The 22,692-nt window shown below is 41.5% G+C and overlaps 1 protein-coding gene across 2 annotated transcripts in view; it reads right to left on the reverse strand.

Annotated features, from left to right (window-relative positions):
- Window positions 1–22,692, reverse strand: part of arid2 (AT rich interactive domain 2 (ARID, RFX-like)) — a 30,922-nt gene that overhangs the window by 2,950 nt on the left and 5,280 nt on the right. The window contains exons 4-19 of one of the 2 annotated variants that reach the window (XM_036576647.1): window positions 18,508–18,641; window positions 15,236–15,454; window positions 15,022–15,089; window positions 14,381–14,450; window positions 14,031–14,281; window positions 12,260–12,356; window positions 11,868–12,077; window positions 11,435–11,599; window positions 10,905–10,980; window positions 9,971–10,105; window positions 9,562–9,767; window positions 6,929–9,453; window positions 2,388–2,551; window positions 1,224–1,362; window positions 988–1,070; window positions 32–158 (exon numbers count right to left, since the gene is read on the reverse strand). In XM_036576647.1, coding sequence (XP_036432540.1) covers window positions 32–158; window positions 988–1,070; window positions 1,224–1,362; window positions 2,388–2,551; window positions 6,929–9,453; window positions 9,562–9,767; window positions 9,971–10,105; window positions 10,905–10,980; window positions 11,435–11,599; window positions 11,868–12,077; window positions 12,260–12,356; window positions 14,031–14,281; window positions 14,381–14,450; window positions 15,022–15,089; window positions 15,236–15,454; window positions 18,508–18,641 — 4,669 coding nt within the window. The remainder of the gene's footprint in view (window positions 1–31; window positions 159–987; window positions 1,071–1,223; window positions 1,363–2,387; window positions 2,552–6,928; window positions 9,454–9,561; window positions 9,768–9,970; window positions 10,106–10,904; window positions 10,981–11,434; window positions 11,600–11,867; window positions 12,078–12,259; window positions 12,357–14,030; window positions 14,282–14,380; window positions 14,451–15,021; window positions 15,090–15,235; window positions 15,455–18,507; window positions 18,642–22,692) is intronic. The other variant, XM_036576648.1, reaches the window with a different exon arrangement.

The raw sequence follows: 22,692 nt of genomic DNA on the forward strand, positions 1-22,692 counted from the left end.
TTAATGAGATACTGTGTGGTGAATTACTCACAGTGAAGTCCCTGAACACCAGGTTGCGCGACCCGCGGCGCAGAGCCATTAGAGCCGCACTGGGGTGATTGACTATAGCTTTCTGTGGCCTGGGAGGAGCTGGACTACCGCCTGCCAGTGGAGGAGACCTAAACGCAGCACACAAACACATCAGCACATCCGCTATATTTAAACATGCTGCCACACACATTAAATATATGCATGTATATGTGTACTAAACTTGGCTGTTAATCAGATGGTACTATGGTTTGCTAATTTCACGTGAAGCCCACGCACAGGCCAGATAGATCAAACACTGGAGGAACTCCAGAAAAGTAAAAGGATTTCTAAAAACAGACATAACTCTCTGTTGAACAGTTGATCTGAATTAGTAAATTAAAACATCACAAACAATATTACAATACAACAAGCACTGCTTTATAGGATGCAAACCTTAAAATCAATGAAATTATTAGTGCATCTGTATCATGGTTATATATAAACACTTAACAGAATTGTCCAGTATTCTCGTAAAAAGAAACTAACAAAAGTGAGTCAGAGTGGTCAGTAGGTCAGTTGAGGCTCTTTCATGGATTTAAGTTGAAGTTGAATACTGCAGCATTAGAACAGCGGTGCAGTCTTGACTTAGACTGTGAAGAACAGCAGGTCTTCCAGCAATATCTACAAAGGCTTATACATACAGGTGCCTGCTATAGCACGCCTGGTTCTAATCAGCTATCAAGTCTGTCATGAACCGAATCAGCTGTGTTCAGAGAAAATACAGTATCGAGAGAAATAGAGAAATGTCACCAGAAAACACATAAAAAGAGAAAAAAAAAAACTCAACAGGCATGTTTAAGCTTATGTTTGTTGCTTGTGTCCATTGCGTTTTAGGTGTCTCATAAAATCTGAAAGGACTGACTGTGACTGGTCAACAAAATGCAAAAAGAAAGGGCAAACAGGAATACGAGTACACACTTGGAAGTATTGGGATTGCTGCCTTGTGTTTGTTCCTCCAGTTTGAGTCCAGCTATAAGGGCTTCCCTCGAGCAGTGCTTGTCCTGCAGAATCAAAAATCAAACACTATGAAACAGTGGGCTTCAGAGGTTAAAGACAGACACACATTCAACATCTACATGTTGCTGAGACTATAATATACTATGTGCAAGAAGATTGAGTGACACCGTTCAGTTAAGCGTCATTAAGCATCTTGCCTGTAGATGTGTGATGAAGGAAAGTCTCTGCCGTGGAAAGGGTTCACAGCCTTCCCACAGACACTGTCCAGGGTACACCTCTTTGCTGCCGTGCTGCGTAGCCGCATGGTAGAACACCTGTGAAGGCGTCTCAAACCACCTGAAAAATCATGCAGAAGATGAGTGAAATCTCAAAGACAGCAGTCATTCAGTGAAATGTCATCATAGTAAGATGTAAGTCAGAGTCAAAACAGCAATATGTAGCTTGAGAGCTGACTAGTTTCACTAACACTGAACGTAAACAGTTCTGGACATTTACATTCATTGCCAACATTGTACTGCCTTCTGTAGAAAGGCAAAACTGTTCACAAAGGCCTGTACTAGAACAAATGCACTCTCTCTTGCATCAGGCCTTGAGCCACACAGTGAGCAGCTGCTGCTCCAAAGCCAAAAATGAACTGCTTTCAAAGAACTGGATTCTAAAGTAGGAATGCTTTTCTGCCTCGCTGCGCTTGTTTACACCTTTCATCAACATACGCTTTCAGTGGCCGAAACACAGATTTCACTTGACTGCATAAAAAGCAACACATTAACATACCCAGGACACACTGTGATCAGATTACAATCGGACCACTCAAACCAAATTCAGAGGTGGTCAGAAATGGTTGTTGACTATACTCAAGTGTAAACGGAATGTGTTTTCCCCAAAAATGAATGAATGAAAAATTATATAGCAGAATAAACACGTAAACAAAAGACTGAAGGTGTCAGGTTGGAGTTCCCTAAACCAAGAGTTTTCTTGCACTCTGGGCTGAGAGTGTCCGAGTGTCTTAACTCGTATCATAACGTGGGGAAAGTAAACACAAACGCTGTTTGTGCTGACATGCTTTTTAAGTAAGGAAAATACAGTCAGGTCATCTGGGGATGCATTTTAGTGAAAAATGAAAAAAGAAAAAAAAAAATTTCATGAATATATATAATTAGACAATATTTAAGTTTCCCAAATTTTTTCACTTCCCAATGAAACATATTTGCCCTAAATCACGTGGCCTAGTTTTTCATGCATGAATGAAAATGGCTGCTTAATTCAAGAACAATTTTGCAGTCTTAAATTATTATTACTGGGTAAAGCCCATGATTACCAGGTAACAGTGAGGTGAATTTGGTGTACTATAACTTCCTTACCGTTTACAGGCCTGCCATAGACATTTGAAGTTCTGCCCAGGTTTGCGAGTGTGTTCTGGTGGGAGCGCTGCAGCTTGAGGGCCCTCAGCTGAAGGAGCTGAACTCTGATTGGCTCCCTGTGCAGACAAACCCACTGGGGGTGGAGACTGCGTTGACACAGGCTGCTGCAGAGGGGGGGAGGGGGAAAAGAGCAGCTCACTAAGCAGTGTTGGAAAAAAGATTTTCTGCAGAAAGGTAAATTTGGCATTACTGGTTATTTATTAAATGAACACTGAGGAATATACAGTTCATTAAAATGGTTGAAGATGTATACTCTGCCTTTGAGCCAGTCTCAAAACTGAGTATGTGGCTCATCTACCCAAAATAACACTGTCAGTGTAGTGGTGCGAGTCATACTCTATTGCCTGTGGTCTACCGCTAACACAGTTTAATGCGATTGGCAAGAAGACCCATCACTTGCATGGCGACCATCACAGTCAATGTTATACTGCATGCATACAAACATGCAATCTCCTCAGTAACACTCGGCTGAATGCAGTCAAACATCTAGTATAAAGCCTTCCTATCAGGGTGGAACATGTAAAAGGAGCAGCAAAAAGGAGGCCTCATTCTCAAACTCGAGTTCAGTCGAAATGGATAAACAGGTGTCTAGATATTTTTGGACATATCATGTATCTGCTAACATTTAGACTGTCCTTTTTTGACAAATAAAACCATGTTTATAAAAATAATTGCACTAAAATGTATTAGAACAATGTTAACTGTATGTTATATTTTACTATGATGGCCAAAACATTTTCTTAGTACAGCAAGAGAATCTGTTTTTGAAAACTACACTGAACCACAGAAAACTACACTGCAGAGACATTTTTTGAGATCTTAAATGTATCTCATAGCAAGTCATCACACATTTAATATATGCCATTTCAAATACAAAATACACTTTAAACATTTTCCTACACCAACCAGAAACAAGAACAGCACAAACTAGGCTAACATTGGCTTGTTTTCGTACCAGAGGTGGCGCAGCACAGCTGGTAAAACAGAATTCACAGGTATTTTTAACACAGCAGTCATGAGTGAAAAACGGCTCAATAGGGCAAACAGAAAAAAAAAAAAGTAAACCACTGCTGTTGCTGTTTTCATCAAAACCACTCCGTTATGCACAAGTTTGCACAGTAAGCAGTAAAGGTGCAGTCTTGTTCCTGGTTTAACATTTCAGTTTTAAAATCAGTTAGCTGTGCTGCTAGCTGCCATGGAAAGGAAGAAAAACATGCATGGTATGGAGGTAATGTGCCCATCACCATGTCCAGCATGCTCAATTTAAAGCGTCAGCTAGAGGACAAAGCTGTGGAGCAGTGGAACTGTGTTCTCTGGAGTGATTGCGCTCTATCCAACACTTTGGGAAGAGTTGGAGTTTGTGATCCAGAGCTGATGATCTAACATCAGTACTTGACCTCACTAATGCTCTTGAATGCAGACCCTCATAGCAATGTTCCATCATCTAGTGTAAAGCCTTCCCAGCAGAGTAGAGGCTGTTACTGCAGCAAAGAGGGGCAAACTACCTATTAATACTCTTGAGTTCAGAGGAAATGCTGGATGAGCTTTTGTCTTCAAACTTTGACATATAGCGTATATATGAAGACCTGTCCAGTGTGTTTCCACCAATGACCGCTGGGATAGGCTCCAGCACCCCCCCTGACCCAGGAGGATAAATGGCTTAGATAATGTGTATATGTGAATGTGGGCAAATCAGCCAGTAATGATTAAGATACATCTGTCAAGTACTGTTCTTCAGAGATCTGGAAAATAAGCAGTTTTTCCTTTAGATTTTCCCAATTTTTATGCTGTTTTCTCCCCCGTGGAAAAAAGCTGCCAATTTCCATCAAATATGTACAGCTGTGAGAAGTTTGAACGCTTTGGAATAGGCTGGATTTCTGCATGAACAGCTCCTAAAATGTGATCTGGTTTACATCTAAGTCATAATAATGAAAAGACCTATTTAACAAACCATTTTACAATGTCATACTGCTTTACTGAACAAATGGTTTAAACAATCAAGGTCACTACTAGAAAAAAATATGTGCACCCTTATTTAATTACCTAGTGCAACCTACCAAACAAATTCTGTCTGTAGCTGCTGATGAGTGCTGTGAAGACATTAGGCAGTATTTTGGCCCACTGTGCTTTCCCAGGGGTGCACAAACCCTTTGTTGTGAGGGGCCAAATTGCCATGTGTGTGGTTGGCCAAGGGCCAAAAAGATAAAGCAACATTTTTTCTAACATTTTATATACTACAGTTTGATAATTATATTTTGTTACTAAAAAACTGAAAAATATTCAGAACTGGTGTGCAAAAATTTGCATGTCTTTTTTTTGCATGATTTGTAAACTCCAGTTGCCCTTTTCACCGTGTTAATTTCATGATGAATAGACCATCAAAAATGGTCCAAAACTACTTGTTACATTAATTTTTTTTACACAAGTTTAGAATGTTTTTGAGATACAAGGTTGTGTTATGACAGTGATGATACAGTATAAAAACGTTTGCTCTCATCGGTTGACACGGTAGGGTTAGGGTAGCTTTCTAATTCTGATGGGCAAAATCAAACATCCTCATAATCCAACTTTGGGCAGCCTCGCGCTATACAAAACTATTTCAGCTCAAATATACATTTGTCTTGTTTGAATGGCCTGCTTTAGATCACAACACAACATTTCAATGCTGTTTTAGCCGTCTCTGGATTTACTTCTGCGTTTGGCTCAATGTCAAGTTGCAGGGCACAACCTATTTTGAGTTTTAGAGGCATACTGACAGCACCATGTTTCACAGCTGAGATAAGGTTTAAGTGTTGACATGCAGACACTGTACATTTAACAAATAATTCAAGTGATTTTCATCTGCCAGATACGTTTGGTTGTTAAGACCGGCCACTATGGGAGCAGTGGTATCATCCATGGCACCCACTCATGACTGCCATTCAATACAGAGTACAGTGTTGCTCTAATGACAGACTCATGAACAAACATGCTTTTAGATCCTCAGTTGTTACTCTTCTTTGTTATACGTTTTACAATTCTATAGCATGCCCGTACAACGATCAGTGTAGGAAACCCACTCCTAAAGAAAGTAGGAAAGGTCCTGAAGTTCTTCCATTTGTAGACCTCATTCCTGACTGCAGAACAATGGAGGCATAAGCCTTTAGAAATACTTTTACAACCAGCATTTTTAAGCTTCAGAACCTTTTCATCCCTTTTGATCAGGTTGCATTGGACTTGATGTCTGGTTCTGAAGAGCACGTAACCGAATTTAGTGTAGTTTTTGAAACTTGTTTTATTCTTATTAAATAATACAGTCTATTATGAAAACTTGGATGGTCACATCACATTTTAGGAGACAGAATCTTCATTTTTTATCATGTACCCTTGCCATGTGACTTGCCTTTTTTTGTCGTTCTTTCTATTTAGCCATTGACTTTGTACAAGTATTCTAATCTATGGTAGGTTAAAATTTTAGACCTAAGCTATAACAGAAAAGACGGCATTTAAGTACGCAAACATAACTAATTAGCTACAAATATTCGTTTTTAAAATGCCACTTGAAAAGATGAGAACATAACGTTCCAGTCTGGCAAAGAATGCTGGGTATACGCAAATGAAACACTCCACTACATGTGACCGAAAAATGGATGAGCTTGTACAGAAGAAGGGTGTTACCGCGCCCATTTGGCAATATTTTGGTTTCCAATCAGACAAACATGGAGAACCGTTAGATGTTAACAGTGTTACATGCCGTCTATGCAGAAAACTGATAATCACCAAGTACTTCAGAAAGACAGTGGTGTATAATAAATGTTAACTGTGTATGAAACAATCCAGGTTGTTAAAGACTATAATCATAATATTAATAATTATTATTATTATTTCTAACATAACTGTTTTTTTCCACAATTAAGATTCACTGCTGTAATTCTCCTTTGCTGTTCCGCTGAGATGCAGCAGTTCACTTACATAGGCTGCAATAAAATGATCACGTGACTGAAAGGCCCACTCACTTGGGTTTTCTTCGTAAATAAATTTAACACGATAATATCATGTATCGCGATAATTCTGGAGACAATAATCGTTTGTCTAAATTTACATTATCGCCCTATTGTACAGTGCTTCCAACCAGTGGGGTAAGGGCTACCGTGTTCCTCCACCACGACATATGTAGTCACATCATCTTTTCAAAGTGCTGCTCAACTGAGTAGTAACTGGATTTCACTGCTCTGAACTGAAAAGGAAAGAGAAACTAAGCCATCTTTCAACGACAGTATGCCCAATCATGCTTTCTAGGACCCAGCCGCAGACTGCTGTGGCACTGCTGAGATCCAGACTTGGGTTCCCACAACACAACATTTTTAGCCTGTAGTTCTAATCGGGAGCCTGATAGCAGACAAGACATTTGAAAAGTTGAGATCATTCCATACTATAATAGAAATACGCCACTGTCTATCCTCAGCCAATTTATTATATTCTTAAAAGTGCAGAAATCTTACCGGAGGAGTGGTATTTTCAGGAAGTGTGGTGGGCACACTGGGCCTCTGCTGCGCTGCATTTTCTATTGCTACTTTTGCTACTGTGCTTGGGTCTGCACCTGCCGGGACTGCCACCATTGTAGAACTGTTGCCAGCATTGTTGGGGTCGCTGATGGTCACTATCCGCACACCCATCTTGCTGGGAATTCCCGAGGCTGCACCACCCCGATTACAGTCTTCTGCTGGCCTCTTCAGGGCTCTGCTCTCAGACATGCCATTGGTGGGCATCTCTGCTCCTGGCGCGTTCTGCGTGCTGGGCGTAGCTGCAGGGGGTGGTGAGGAGTGGTTGTGAGGTGGGTGCTGCTGCCTCAGGCCTGACATGTCTGAATTCTGGGCTGAGGGACCATTGGAAATCTCAGCACTGTGACTTGAGCTTTTAGGCCCGTTAGCCAGGCGTTCTGGTTGCTCTGCTTTGGCAGTGCCCTGCTGGGGTGGGAGAGAGTCAGTGAGGGGCAAAGCCCCATGCACTTTTTGGGGCAGCAACACCTCCCCGTTGCCCATATGTTTGGAAGCTTTATGATTTGGAATGTTTTTGCTTGGATGGGCACCAGTTGCGGCATCTCGTTCAAAGTCACAGACACCGTTCACCATGAGCTTTCTGGATTCGGAGGGCGGGCCTCCTGACGTCTGTTTTGCCGTGCCATCGCTGCCCTGTACAGTGGGGCCGTTGAGCGCCTGTGTGCCCTGCAGGGCCTCTGGCTGGCTGTTCCCTGAGTGGTATGGAGGTAGACTTGAGTCAAACTTCCTCCCATTGACCAGCTTGGCCCCAGGTTCATCAACCTCCACAGACTGCCCATTGCTGGCTTTGGTGGGACCTTCATTTACCATGGAGTTTTCCACCACCTCAATCTTACGTTCATGGATGTGGAGTCCCGTGGCGTCCTTTGCCTCCTCCTCCTTTTGGCAGATAATTTTGTCACCTTTGAAAGGTGGCACTGGTGTTGTGCAGGTAGCTACTGGGGGTGGCAGGGGTGGGGTCAGCTGCAGACCAAGCGTGGGGGGTGATGTGTTGATGGTCAGACCAGTCTGAGAGACGAAAGAAGATGGTGCCCCCTGGCTGCCAGCAGCAGCGTTGGGGAAGCTGGAGTTTGGCACTACTGTGAGGGTGACCTGGTTACTGGGTGTGGCCTGTAAGATCGTGGCCGGGTTGGAGGTGGAGAGGATTTGCCCAGGTAAGATAGAGATGGGCACGGAGCTTTGCACCAGCTGCACACTCAGTTGTGGTGTCTGAGGAGCCCCCTGGCCGCTGTTGGTCACCTGGTACATTACCTGTGGGCTAGGTGCCCTGGTGCTGGCAGGGGGAGGGACCTGGGGGGCTGGGAGAATAAGTTTACCTCCAGGCGTGGCAGGGCCACGCTTTGGAAGTAGTAACTGTTTGATCAGACTGGACTCTGTGGAGGTAGTCTGGGCAGGGACCGTGGGAGGGGGTGGTGGAGGGGGTGGTGGCGGAGGAGGAGAGGAGTGAATCTGAAACTGCTGTTGCTGCCGTTTGACAGACAGCATCTGACCAACAGTGGGAGGTGGGCCCTGACCTTGGACAGGATTTGAGGGTGAAGCCAGCACCTGTGGACTGGGACATGAGGCAGACTGGCCAGGTGAAGAAGAGGGCTGAGGAGAAGCAGCTGGCTGCCCTGACAGCTGGATGGTCTGGGCATTTTGCATGCCTGAGGGATTAGCAAGCACGATCTGGTGAATGGCGGGGGCAAAAGCAGGGTTAGGCTGTGGGTTAGGGCTAACAATGACTAAGCTCTGTTGCTGCTGCTGTTGGTGGTGTGGCTGTGGGTGCGTCTGTTGGTGCTGCGGATGCTGCAGGGGTGGCTGTGCCTGTGGGGCAGGTTTGGGAGCAATGTTCTGGAAGGTCACACGCGGCCCTTGGGCACTCTGTACACCTGCTACAGTGAACACCTGCCCTCCTGCCACCAACGACGTGCAAGGAGCACTCGCATATTGAGGAGGAGTCAGCACCATAGTCTCCTGTGGGGTGGTACCCAACTGGCCCTGTGGGGCAGGAAGGCGCTGCTGGCCCATGGGAGGGCATGCTCCCTGTACTCTGCTTGTGAATATGTGTCCCTGTGGCATCCCCTGTTGGATCAATGTTACTGGAGCATGGTGAAGGAGGGGCTGCTGAGGCGTAGGGGTTGTAGGGACAGTGCTATGGTTGGGGGCAGTGGGGGCAGCTGGGGCTGTGGGGATGGAGCTCTGGATCATAGCCGTCTTTAGAATATCACTGGGCCGTGGAGGCATGGGTGAAGTAGCTGGACATGAAGGGGGTGGAGCTTCTGGGCATGGAGGAGGTGCAGCTTGTACCGGAGGGTTCACTGGGAGCCGTGGAGCAGCATGGGCTGACGCAGGAGCAATGGGAGCGTGGTGAGTATGAGGATGTGACGCTCCATGCATGTTGAAGGCAATTGGTGGTGCTGCCTGGCCGGCAGTAAGGCTTGGTGCTGGTGCCCGGACAAACTGCCCACCCACACTAGAAGGCAAGCCTGGCAAACAGCAGGAGAGAAGGAAGTGAGGAAAGCAAAAAAAAAAACATTGCATTTTGCAATCTGTGAATAGAGTGCCTAAAGAATGAATGCATATTGGAGGCCTACCTGAGTGGGCATGTTGTGAAGGCTCTGTTGGAGCCTCGTGTTTGGGCCCTGGTACAGGACTGGCCTGTTGCTGCTGTTGCTGCTGGTAATACAGCTGAACGGGGAGAGGAATTGCCCTCTTTCGTACACCAACTACATGGATCTGAGCCTGGCCATTCACCCTAGAGTCCTCCATGCGCTTTACCGTATGATTAGGGAATAACGTCCTATTAAAAGTCAACCAAAAAATGAACACCTTATTCCAGTAACAGCACTTACGCAAACTCTTCTTGTTATGCTAATAGGGTTTTGGTTAAGGCTGTGATTTGCAAAGGGGATTAGCACAACACAGTAATCACAAATCTCAACTCATTACATAGTGATATAGTGATGACAGCATGCCATTAATGTAGTGTATAAAAAGACATACCTCAGGCATTTGTAAAAAGCATTTGAGGTTAGGACACCACCACGTGCTGACTTGCTGCAGGTTGCCAAATATTCTGAGTACATCTCGGAGCGAGAGACAGAGCCCTCCACGTGCACCTCATAATGAGCATTCAACCTGAAGAGAGCAGAGACACTTAACACACAGCCAACATAACTAACGGTAGCACATTAGAAACTTCATAAATTGTTACTCCCATCATTCATTTTTAGGAAATTCTGTACAGCTATACCTGTATACACACAAAAGGTTTATGCAGTGAACCAGTTCTGAAAAGACTTTCAAATGGGGCATATAAGTTACTCTAACATGAGAACCTGCTTGGGCTGCACAACATATTGTTTGTTAATAATTACTGCAATACAGACAACTATGAGCATCCTAGACATCAGGTTGGGTTTTGATGAATGAAAGCATGTGCGCTACTAATACACATTTTTGATCAAAATTAAAGCCAAGGACAATCTTCAATAGTGTCACATCAAGTGTTCACCAATGTGTTTTAAAATTGCATGTAGAATTATAAGTGCAATATGGTATTTGGTATGGTACTGTCCCAGTATCATGCAACACTAGGAACCATCAGATCCAATTACTACAAAGTACTTTTCTGGCTTTATTTATCCGAGGCTTTTTTTCCCCACTCACAGCCCCTCCCCCATCTCGAGTCTTTAACTGAAGTCTTGAATGAAAGGTTCCTTTTAGTACAGTCTAGTTTTAGCAAAACTTCACCAAATTATAGTCTGGTTGAATTTTCAGAGGAGGACATGCCTTCCATACTTTCTTATAAAGTCATTCCCATAAAACTAAAAACTAGGAAAATTGAAAACAGGACAACATTTGCCTGGATACTTTGATCTGTAGCATTTTAGCAAGCCAGTGGGGGTGGGGGGGTAAAAATGTGAGAAAGATTTACCACTGAGTTGTAAACTTCTCTCCATCTATCTCCACAATGCCCGGTGGAGGGGTAGACTGGACAGGACCTCTCGTCACTGCAAAACAAAATAGCATATATATCAAATTTAAAGACTATTTCAATGTAATATCTACCATAGTTTGCATTGTTCATCTTGTGTTCTTATTCGAATGCAAAGTCTAAGGCACCCAAGCAAAATATTTGCCATTGCCCTCTCTGAACATTAGAGGGCAGCGCCACGCCACAATATGTAAACACAGCTCACTTATTACTGCTGCTAATTATTTCCTGTCTGATCAGAGAGTAAGATGCACGTGCTCTGAAATACTGATCTGGAACAGGCAGTATGGCGGTTCTACCCACAGCTTGACTCTACAGACAGAAAACTAAGATGTGTCTTATTTAGTCTTAATAAACTGCAAAGAAACGTTCTGAAAAGTATGTACTAGTATAAGTGCCACTTAGAAAACATACAATATACAATTATATACAAAGGAGTGCCTAAAGAGTAAGTGTATAGTGGGTCTTACCTGGCACAGGTGTGCCTTGCATGGTAGGAGGTACATGCTCTACGAGCTGCGGTCGTACCTCTGCAACCTGGCTACTTGCACTCTGGTGCTCTATCAACTTAATGGCTGTTAAAGCATCAGGCCCAAACGTGTGCAAGTCCACAGACACTAACCGCACCAGCAGATCTACACAAAAACACAAAACAATTAAGAGGTTCAGAGTTTCTGCAAACTATAAAAAGAGATCATACAGAGAATTTAATATCAAAACACTGACTAGATTTCATTTTACAGCATCTGCCAAGCTAGACTGCAGCAAAGTAGGTACTTCCATCGAATAGCTATTAAGTCTTTGTAAGAACTGGGTAGTAATTACTAATTCACATATCACATCCCTCCTCAAATTGCATTGTGTATTTATGTTCCTGCAAACTGGGCTTTTCAAAGTGTATACCTATGCTCCTGTCCACAGAGGCAATTTTGGAGCAGGTGATCTCGCCAAGCTCAGTCAGCTGGTAAAGCACCTCCAGGGAAGAGATAACAAGCATGATGTCTGGCAGGGTTAGCAGGGCGATCACCTCCCGGTACGACTCCTGGTCCACATACTCGCAGATCAGAACTCCATTATCCTCTGCCTTGCTCAGGTTGCCCAGGATCTCCATGGCTACAAGAGAGGAGACAAAGACATTATAATTTTCCAGACTCAGTGGCAGCATACACGGCAGCAAAATCACTAATCTTAAAAATGTAACTTTCCTTGAAACAGTTAACACAGACTGAATGAAGGAACACACTGCATGCAAACAAAAGTCACTGCTCTCCTACTTCTCCCACATTTGGTCTTACCCCTCATTTTTAGAAAGCGGTCCCTTGACATCAGACATGTGGTAATTGTGTGGAACATTAGGTGAGTTGTTCGAAAATCCACCGGATCCAACTGAAGCTGTCATACAGGGAAAAAAAATTAATTAGGATTTCAGCAGAGATTTTACATGCTGCATCATAAAGTAGAAAGTACTGTATTACACCTTCAGTTGTTTAAAAATCAACTATTTAACGCTGAGACAACAACAAAAATGCAAACTCTTCTAAAGCCTCCAACACCAATAAAAGATGTTAACATAGCTTCAGCAAAATTCAAGACACCCATTCAAAGTACAAGATGCAAAGATACACAAATAAAGAAGAACCAAACCACCAAAATGATGCATTTCCTGGCTGAAACTGGCTACAGGGACAGCAGTGTCCTTTAGTGCTGGACGTTGGCAGCAGTTTCACGAATACACTGCATCATTTTGTATCCTTCAATACAAACCTTTCGATTCAATATGCACAGGTATCAAACAGCACATTCAACAGACTGAAGTAAACGAAGTACTTAATTTTAATCCTGTGTATATTGCATGAGGTCTAATAAAACATTCATGGCTACCACATGAGCTTGTGGCTACTGCATTATAAAGTATTGTACTGTACTGTAATGTTTAACAATTAATGCTCAAATAAACTAAAAATGGAAACATTAACAGAAGCCACATTTGCACACATTTCTTTATTTGCTGTGTCAAAAAGTCAAAATACTTTCACGTCATTTCAAAACAAATTATGAATTTCACGAATGCTTACACTCCTAGTTAAATCACAGCAGGAAACAAAGTAACCTATAATGACAAAAACTCCATCTGTGAAAATGAAACTAAAGCTTGAATTAGTGGATTGAATTAGTTTATCGGGGGATGCCTGTACACATCTCCTCAGTGATAAAAGGGTAATGAAATTACCACTACATGAGCAAGTTTCTGGTGGGCTGTACTTTATTTTGTCAGAACTTAACATCAGATTTAAGACACTGACAGTGACGCAACTAGTTATTATTTCTAGAGAACTAAAAAAAACTAATGCTTTATATCTGTAGCTGCCATTATAAGCACCCCTTTAATGAGCCTGCAGGAGCTCCTCATTGATTTTATTTTCTTTCTCCTCCTGATAACGTTCTCTCAGGTAGCACAGAGTTTTACCCCCCAGACCACATAAATAGATGAGCGATTTATCTGTGATTTAACAGAACAAAAAAAACAAACAAACAAACAACAAACAAACAAACAAAAAAAAACACCCAGGACCCTATGTAACTTTAATCCTGTTTGAATAAAGCTTAGCTTGAGAACACAACTACCAAGCAGTATACATGACAGTAAAATATAATTTCATTCACACTCACATCAGCACACGATAAAGTTATGAATTAACTTTACTCTGTGCTCATTTTCTCTGGAACACGTTGTGCAGAACAGACCCGAGAGCTATTTTTCCCCAAATGGAGCCCTTTATACACAAAATAAATAAGAGCAGAACTCCAACTATTGAACCATGTTTGCCATCCGCTGGCAGCACAGTGTCAGACTTTAATGCAGCATTAGTTGCAGTCGTGTATACAAGCTCGGTGATATAGTAAGTTCGTAAATATCCACACTACCATCAGTGTACTGGTTCGTGTATCACCACAAGCTCATCCACAACCTATTGCCATATCAATATTTTGAACACAGCCCTAACATCAATGCCACTGACCATCCGCACTTTCATAAGAGGGGCAGCTGAAACGCCTCGTTCTCACCTCTCCTGCTACATTCCCCAGCGTGTCAAGGCCTAGTTGCCGTAGCGAGACAAATGTGCAGTGTGCGCAGAGGAGGAGGAAGCGCAGACAGGTGCGGTTAGCTGCCAGCAGTTTGACGTTGGCCTCCTCGAAGGAGAGGTTCCTCAGGATGATGGCCACTTGGAGCACACGCTGCCCCTCCACATCATCGATCCCCATGTTACGTGGCGGGCGGAACACGGACGTCCGTGCGTCACTATGCTCTGACCCATCTGAAGGGAAAACAGACAAGGAAAGAACAAAACCATACTGAGAAAGCTGTCGCCACAACAAAGAGACTGAAAGTGTAATGACTGACTGCGTCCACCCACCTTGTGGTGTGCAGCTCTTGTCTGAGATGAGATCTTTTACTTCATTGTCTTCAACAACGTCTTTCCAAAACTATGAACATCAAGGAGAAATTTATTATGAAATACCATGAAATCAATTTACATGAAACTTGTTTTTGCAATACACCAAAGTGGGAAATATTCTTGTGTACATTATTTAAAATAATTTCTCTCAGCAATAAGTGTATTTGCAATTGTACACCTTATATTGTCAGAATAAATGCAAATAATCATAAACACAGTAAAAAAAACAAGAATGCTTCCAAAAAAAGTAGTTGATGTCCTATAATCTCACTTGAAAAACAAAGTCTGGTTTCAGATTTCACCTCGATGCCTTAGGCCATCACACAAATTTATTGAAGCTCATCAATAGCATTCCTGATCTAATTCAATAAAGCACTGATTAATCAAACTAGGCCATCTGACTGTAACTTTATAACTGGAATTCCAAAAAGAGGAAATGGTTACACATTGACATACATAAACGTCATACTCAGTCTTAACATTATTGGTTTTGATTGTAATATTTGTGTTTTATTGAGCAAATAAATTATTATTGCCCAGATTTACAGCTTTGTGACCTTTTTTTTTGCATAGGATTTATCTAAATGTTTCATTCTCACCTTCGCAAAATCTCGGGACGTTTTCTCCCTCCAATCCATGCCAAATACAGCAGAAAAGCTACCTAATGCTGCAACACACCAACAGAGAAGTCCGAAACGTGACTCAAGTTTCTCATAATTACAGAAACAAGTGAATTAGTACCATCAACAGCAGCTTTTGTAATATCATCACAAATGTAAAAGTAACTGTGGATGTAATAAGTGGTGTACATACAGTCATCAAAGACCCCTGCGTGTGCCAGCAGCAGTGTGATGAGTTTGGGCTCCTTCTCCAGCTGCATGGTGTGCTTGCTCTCATTGGACAGCAGCGTACACACGTTGATGGCAAAGTCCACCTCATTAGGAAGCCCCGACAGCAGGGACAGCACCAGTTTGTTGTAGTCGGATGGAGGGACAAAATCCGTCGACAGCCCATAGCTTTGGCGGAGATAGTCTGTCAATCAAAATCAAGCAAAGACGACTGAGCAACAAATAATTACCATAATAGGAACATCATAACCATAAACTGAAGACTGCATTTACTTAACTACTACAGCCTTGTTTAAACAACAATTCTATTCAATGAGTCTTTTAAAAAACAAAGTACAGGTCGGTCTGTTAATGAAGTGGGCTGGTTTTATTGTTATCAAACATGTGATCTGTTTTAGGCTTGAGGCTTTAATGCTGTACATTGTATGCCAGGCTGCCAGTTAGGTGTCGTTGTGATATCAACTTTTGAACGGTCTACCCATCTACAGGCAGCACACTACTGATTGAATGTCCCCACCTCAACTTTGACAGTGTTGAACTGGTCTTTTAAAACAATCTAGCAAAAAAATAAACTTATCTAATATACTACTTAACTAAAATTTAATATTGCTTTGTGATAAAAGTACCTTATACTGAAGAGTATAATTTGAATCATGAGATAACACGTATTGGCCCACCCCCTGTCCCAATAACAGATTTTCCTTTTTGAGACATGGAAAATCTGCTATAAAAGATCAGACACCGATCTACGCAGTATCAATCACTGTCTCAGAGGGTGTTAAGGTACAACCAGAGGCACCATACGCATCAAAGTACACTGTAAATAAATGTAAACTATATGGAAGTCAAAAATATAGTCTCATCCTCTACTTCTGGTTATGATGAATGTTCACAATTTCATGCAGGCAAATCTGCTCGGTCACCAAAGCTGTTTTTAACCAGAGTAAAATGAAACCAGTGTTCTACAGGCCCCAACGCACCTGTGAGTAAGAGCACGGGGTGGGGGAAATCAGCCCAAGTACAATCAGTTACGCATGACCATTCTTCTGTAACCATTTTCACTAATGTTTGCCACTGGAGTCCTCAACACTTCATCAGTGGATCTGAACACTCTAGGTCACATGAGCAGGCAGTCTCAGTCACCTTTAACCATTAATGAATGATGCTTTCTTACTGAACTTCATTCTTGTGATGTTTGAGTCTGCTGTTCAGGCCTAGCGCTCTTATTTTTTTTGGTAGGCAGCCTGATTTGCAACGTTAATTTTCTCTGAACAAACAGCACATGTTGATATATGACAGGAGCCCAAATGGGAAAAAAAGGTCGTGGGTAACAGCTAACAAAAATGCTGTCTCTGCCTCCAATAACACAACGTGCAAAATATCTTTTTAGGGTTTTGAGGTCACATAATAACTGAGCAGTGCATTACTTATCTTTTTATAAGATCTTTTTGATTTTGATTCATGAGTTTCATTTTGAAATAAAAACATTGTTCAAAAGAATGCTGTTCTATGTTTTCATGATGCTACCGAAACAGAGTTGTAGTCTGAAGGGTGGGGTCTTATTCTAGCCACACCCCTGCATTTAAGAGCAGGAAGTGAGACTGCATCCCTTTCCCTCATGACCACATGGTGAGCAGTTAGATTCCATTATTTTGAAGTAAATGTATCCCAAAGTCTGAAAATCAACGTGTAACATTAAGAACTGTCCGTACAGAAACATATTAAGCAAATTGTAAGCAAATATTTTATTCATATATATATATATATATATATATATATAAAAGCAATAGAACACTCAGGGTCACAACCTCGAGTGTTCTATTGCTTTTATACAACGGTTGAATAAATAAAGTAAGAAATTAATAAACTGGACCGTGAACGCAGCATTTAATATGTTTTAATGTTCGCAATTCCTTCCGCCAAATTATAGTTCCTAAACAAGCAGCTTGTTGCTACGTCAGAGTAACGAGCTCCGCTCACTCGCTGCACAGCCAGCAGTTCATTCTCCAGCTCCACACAGACCAAATGACAGTTTGGGAATTTAGTGTAGTCTCATCTTCAGAGTCTGACCAAATCGGCTGTCGGTCGAACGTGATCTTAAAAGCATCCATTTTCTGTTTGTGCGCAACAGCTTCTCAGCGGAGTGATAGTGTTTGTGAAAAAACGTGATGTTATGGTGAAATAACAGCACGGTTAGAACGCTTCTCAACCAATCAGCTTGCGTTGCCGGAACTAACTGTTATATTATACCGTTATATTACATATACACAGTTGTAGTGTGTGTACAACTGTTCAATCCTATATTTTCTAATCATGCAATGGCTAGCGTTTGAGTTACACTCAAAATTAGCTTAAATTGATACTACCGAAATTTGTAAAGTTTCGGTCTGTATGTTTGTCTTTTTTTATTTGCTTTAATAAAATAAACATAAGGTATAGTGTCACTTTAAGCAAAAGGATTTTAGGCTGAAGTCAGTCAGTTAAAAGTCTGACACGTGACTTTGAACCAATTCAGCAGAATGATTCATGTAAGCATTCATGTGGTATGGAATTCTTTAGAAAACATGCCCATGGAGTCCACTTATAACATTTGTCTGGATTTATTTACCAAAAACAGACATTCATTTTTACATGACCATTTTCCAACCGCTCTGTATCCTTTTCAAACTAAACAGACTGGTTTTGTTTTGTTGTCTTTAAGACTGAAATGTATGTAATGTATGTAATGATCTCTGTTCAGATTGGCAGCCTACTCCTCCTTAACACTCCTTTAAGTTCAGCACATGTGGGTGGTGCTAAACTGCTGTAGGCTGAAAGGGCAGATTTAGGTAAACATGTTGGTTTTCATGACATCACAGAAACAACTAATTCAAAACAATCTGTTTTTGCAGTTTACTTTCCATATATGGGCTGTTTTTAAACTTTAACAATGTTTACCTATCACACCAACTCCTTTATTTTTAAAAAGGTAAGACAATTTAAGTTTTCCATGATCAAAAGTAACAGCATCTGCTCAAAATATAGGGCAGCCCATCAACTAACAAGTTCAATAACACTGTGTGGAATATTGACCCATCTTTATATCAATGTAAGACACAACAGAAGTTACAAACTGGTTACTTGTGCTTACACACGGGACGCAGGTAATAGATAACACAATGAAGAACAAGCCTTCACCAAAAACATGTCCACACACATAGACTTCAGACAGAACAGCCATTCCTCTGATCATATTACCTGATACAATATGTTGCTGGTAGTTGTACGAGCAGGGTATTGCACCGATTGGAAGTGATGGTTTGGGGTTTCCAGGCTGCACCTCCTCGTCATCTTCTCCAAAGTGGTAGACCTTCTCGTACTTCTCTAAATATCTGAAAGCAGGAGAGAAAAAGGGTATGAGCGAACACGCTCCTGAGCATGCTGTCTGCAACATCAATAACAATCTCGCAGAAAGGAGGAAGGTGAGGTTAACATTTTATTCACACCAGACAATGAAAAGCTAAAATCAAAGCCATGTTGAAACAGTTACAGTACTGACTGCAATAACTGAAGTCCACAGTTCAGTTTTCACTGGTGTATGCAGCTGAAAAATCGCCATGACTTATGACAGCGTGTCTGTTGCTGTTATCAGATGCACAACTGTAGTAAAGACTAGGGAGAGAAAGAGAGCGAGAGAGAGAGAGAGAGAGAGGACACAGTGCTGCTGCCAGCAGTCTGTCACTGGTAACAGGCCTGGAGCAGCCTTATGCTCAAAATTCACAACATTTTAATGCCCTTAAGCCTGAGTAAGATTAGCATGTGATATTCATGTTTTTTAATGTATTGATATCAGAGTGGAAGAGGAGCAGACTTAGTTTAGGTGCTGAATGGAAGGCAAGGCCCACACATTTGCATTGAGCGCTTTCACATGATCAGCAGATGGTGTAAACGTGTGGTTAATTTGGAGTGCACTTCTCAGCAACACCTGCCAGCACTGCTAGACTGTTCAGTGAGATATTCCTTAAAAAGATCATTCAAAACAGTGCCTCCCCTTTCCCACTGTAATTTTCTTTCAGCAAACATTTTCTCCCTCTTTCTCTCAAACCACAAGTAGAAGGAATCTAACTCAAATAATGAACAAGTCAGAGAATTTGCGTGCGTTGCACTTTAAGCAGCAAGTAATGAGAACACAATATTTGAGACATCAACACAGTTGTCTCAGAGTCACAAGAGCACAGCTACAACTGATTATAGGGGTATTTCATAATCCAGCCTTTCACACTTAGCCAGATGATCTAAGCCAAATGTCCGTCCAACATGAAAAGAAATAAATGACGTCTCTAACTGACCACAATATCTGACCTTCCTTAGTTATTGTTGCTACATCCATCAAACGTCCAGCCAAAGTGACCTGGTAGCCTGTGTAGCATTTGTGCTAACAGGCTAAAAAGCACATAGGAAATAAAGCACACAGAGGATATATCATATAAATAATACTATACAGGATGTTCAGGGCAGACATACATGTTTGAAAATGGACCAAACAATGTAGGCCAATATAATACAAATCACTTCTGTAAAGCCATGTTTATGTTATGTTTACGAGGAGGTGTAAGCGACTGAAGCCACACCTTCAGAGGAGCTAATGCTAAAACTAAGGCCTTTAAGCAAACTTTAACCAAACGATACAAATTATGTATGTTGATTTGTCTTCAAACAGAATGTTTTAAATCACAAAGTTGTCAACAGTTATGCTAAATAAAAGAAGCTAATTTGGTCAGCCAGCTATCTGATCTAGAATCTTACAGCAAACTTGAATGAAACAATATAAATGATGTGCATTCATTTACATAATGTTTTTAAATCTATTTTATCAAGCAGTCTACAACCACGTTATTAAATTTATTCAGGACATGATCTGAGCTCAACATTGTTCTGACGTGTTATTTATTGCCTGACATCATATTTAAATGAAAAACAAACAAATACAGTAACCTAAACAAAAGTCAGCTTACCTTACAGCTGAGCTGACACTGAGTTCTGAGTTTGGGGTTCCACATAGTTTAATCCAAAAATTTTTCAGCTTTAGACAGGGAGAGGAAAGGGAGGAGAGGAGGAGGGGGAAAGGAAAAAAAAAAAAAACCCAACACCATCCTCCAGACGATGAGGACAGCTCTTAGAACAGGTTGTGACTGACTGAGGAGCTTCAATCATTATTTTGCAAACGCTCAACTGACAATTCTCACTTTGGGCTTAAATGATCCAGGTTTTACTTAGAAATCCTGCTTTATGAAATCTGCCCTAGAGCAATTCGCATCTGAGCAGCAAAGCCACCTCATTTAAACTTTTGCACAGTGCTCAGAGTCAGAGAAGTCTAGAGCGAGAACACAGAGAGCAAGCGGCGAGCTCAAGGAATTCCTGAGGAGTAACTGTAGGACTAGCGTCGATTACATCATCAGCCTGAGTTCAAGTTCAGGTCACAACTCTAATAAAGAAACAACCTGAGGTGACTAAGAACTCTAGTTAGTACCAGAACTTCAATGAAACATTTCTCAGATCACAACATGAGCTAGAATACATGCCTCGCAGCTATAGCTGCTCTGCTGGTGAAATAAAGCTGTTGGTCTGCATCCATCACATGAGGAAAGGCAAATGTCTCATCCAGCTCATATTTCTTCTCCTTCAAATCTATTCAGAAATAACTATGCTCATTCAAATAAATTATACATTAAATACCAACTAAATACCATCATGTCCACAGCGTTGCTGTTAGGGGGGACGTCCCCGACATACCAATAACATAAGCACTTGGTGTGTGAGCGAGTTCGTCTCCTGAATGAGGTCCCCCTCATCTGTGCAGCTGAGGTAATCCCACACATACACACACACACAAACACAGTCCGACTATAAATACTGCTCCTCACACGCTCAACACTCAGGTCTCACTATAAATACACTCCCAGCTTCACAGCACAACACACATACCCCGTCTAGTCCGAGAGGGTGGAACCCAGACCACTGCAGCTGTGTGTTTTACACATCACAATGTCCTGTGACTGATTTCTCTCTCTCACACACACACACACACACACACACACACACACACACACACACACACACACACACATTAAGTCATACGCTCGAATGCAACTCAATGTCAGTCAATGCTTTCAGCCCTCTCCTTTAGAAACACCTAAAAACTAGAGATGACATGATACCTCGTACTCGAAAACCGTTAGCATTAGCGAAACCTTGAATACTGGCCGGTGCAGATACTGATCTTAGCAGTGTATAGGGCTGAAAGACAAACCGTTTTCATATCGAATTTGTACAATTTTCAAATCACAAGAGCTGCAATTCTAATTATAGCCTTCATCATTTAACGCTGTCTTAAGTTTTGAGCGAGGACATTTCACCTGTTTACACAGAGCTCTTCAATTGTCATTCAAGAACCCTACATTCAGCATTCAAGCCTCAAGTTTGAAAAATTAAAACATGTGCTGGTTTTCTTGAGGGGAAAAAACCTGGAGTTTAATTTATAGTGAATAATCGCATTTAATCACGCAATTCGTCAGAAAAATAACAATTAGACATTTTCTACTTATATGAGGACCTTTGTTTCTAGCACCTACTGTTTATGGACAATTCATGTGAAAGTGGAGAGCAAAAATGTAACAGTGCAAGGGGTTAGTTGTACCAGTCGCTTAAAAAAGTCTCGGAAATCAATGAAAACACAGCCAGTTCAATACAGTTCTATGCTGTTTGAATCATACAAGCTTTCTTAACTAAATACATAAAAATATATCCATCAAAATACATATGATCAGTGAAACAAGGCTGTGTCAATGTGGCACATTTATTTTCGACCACAAAATAGAAGAGCAAATATCAGCACAATAAAACTGGTAAATTTTATTAAGTGGCATCTATAGCACATTCTTGATGAAAAACTTCCAAAGATAACCGTTTTAAAGTTATAGGGGGAAATGAACGGAGTTCTCTCACCGTTTACTTACGGATGCTAAGCTGTAACATTGTGTTAAAACTAACTCCACCATGTGGCGGCTGTAATTAAGTCTGGTTAGCTCTCACTGTGTGGGTTATATGCTTCCAAAGGTGCTATATTACAGCCAATAAGACAGTGATTAAAATATAAGTGTTAATTCTGTTATTTACATACATAAGGGGGAACTGCCTTTATGCTACACAAACTGTCTTTAGGGTGAATCCCAAAAAATCTGCCCAATTACGGTTAAAATTTGCTGAAGACACTGCTATGGGAGTATGAGAACGTGTCTAACAACATATCAACAATACATTTTATCACACATTAATTTGTACCCCCTTCCTCCCTACTTAGCTTTAAAATTAGCTATTTTTAAATAAGCACTTCACTTAAGATGAGCATCTAAAGGCCATCATTCTCTAACTACTCAAACACAG

The sequence above is a fragment of the Colossoma macropomum genome, unplaced genomic scaffold, assembly GCF_904425465.1.
Source record: "Colossoma macropomum unplaced genomic scaffold, Colossoma_macropomum, whole genome shotgun sequence".
Classification (NCBI taxonomy): Eukaryota; Metazoa; Chordata; class Actinopteri; order Characiformes; family Serrasalmidae; genus Colossoma; species Colossoma macropomum.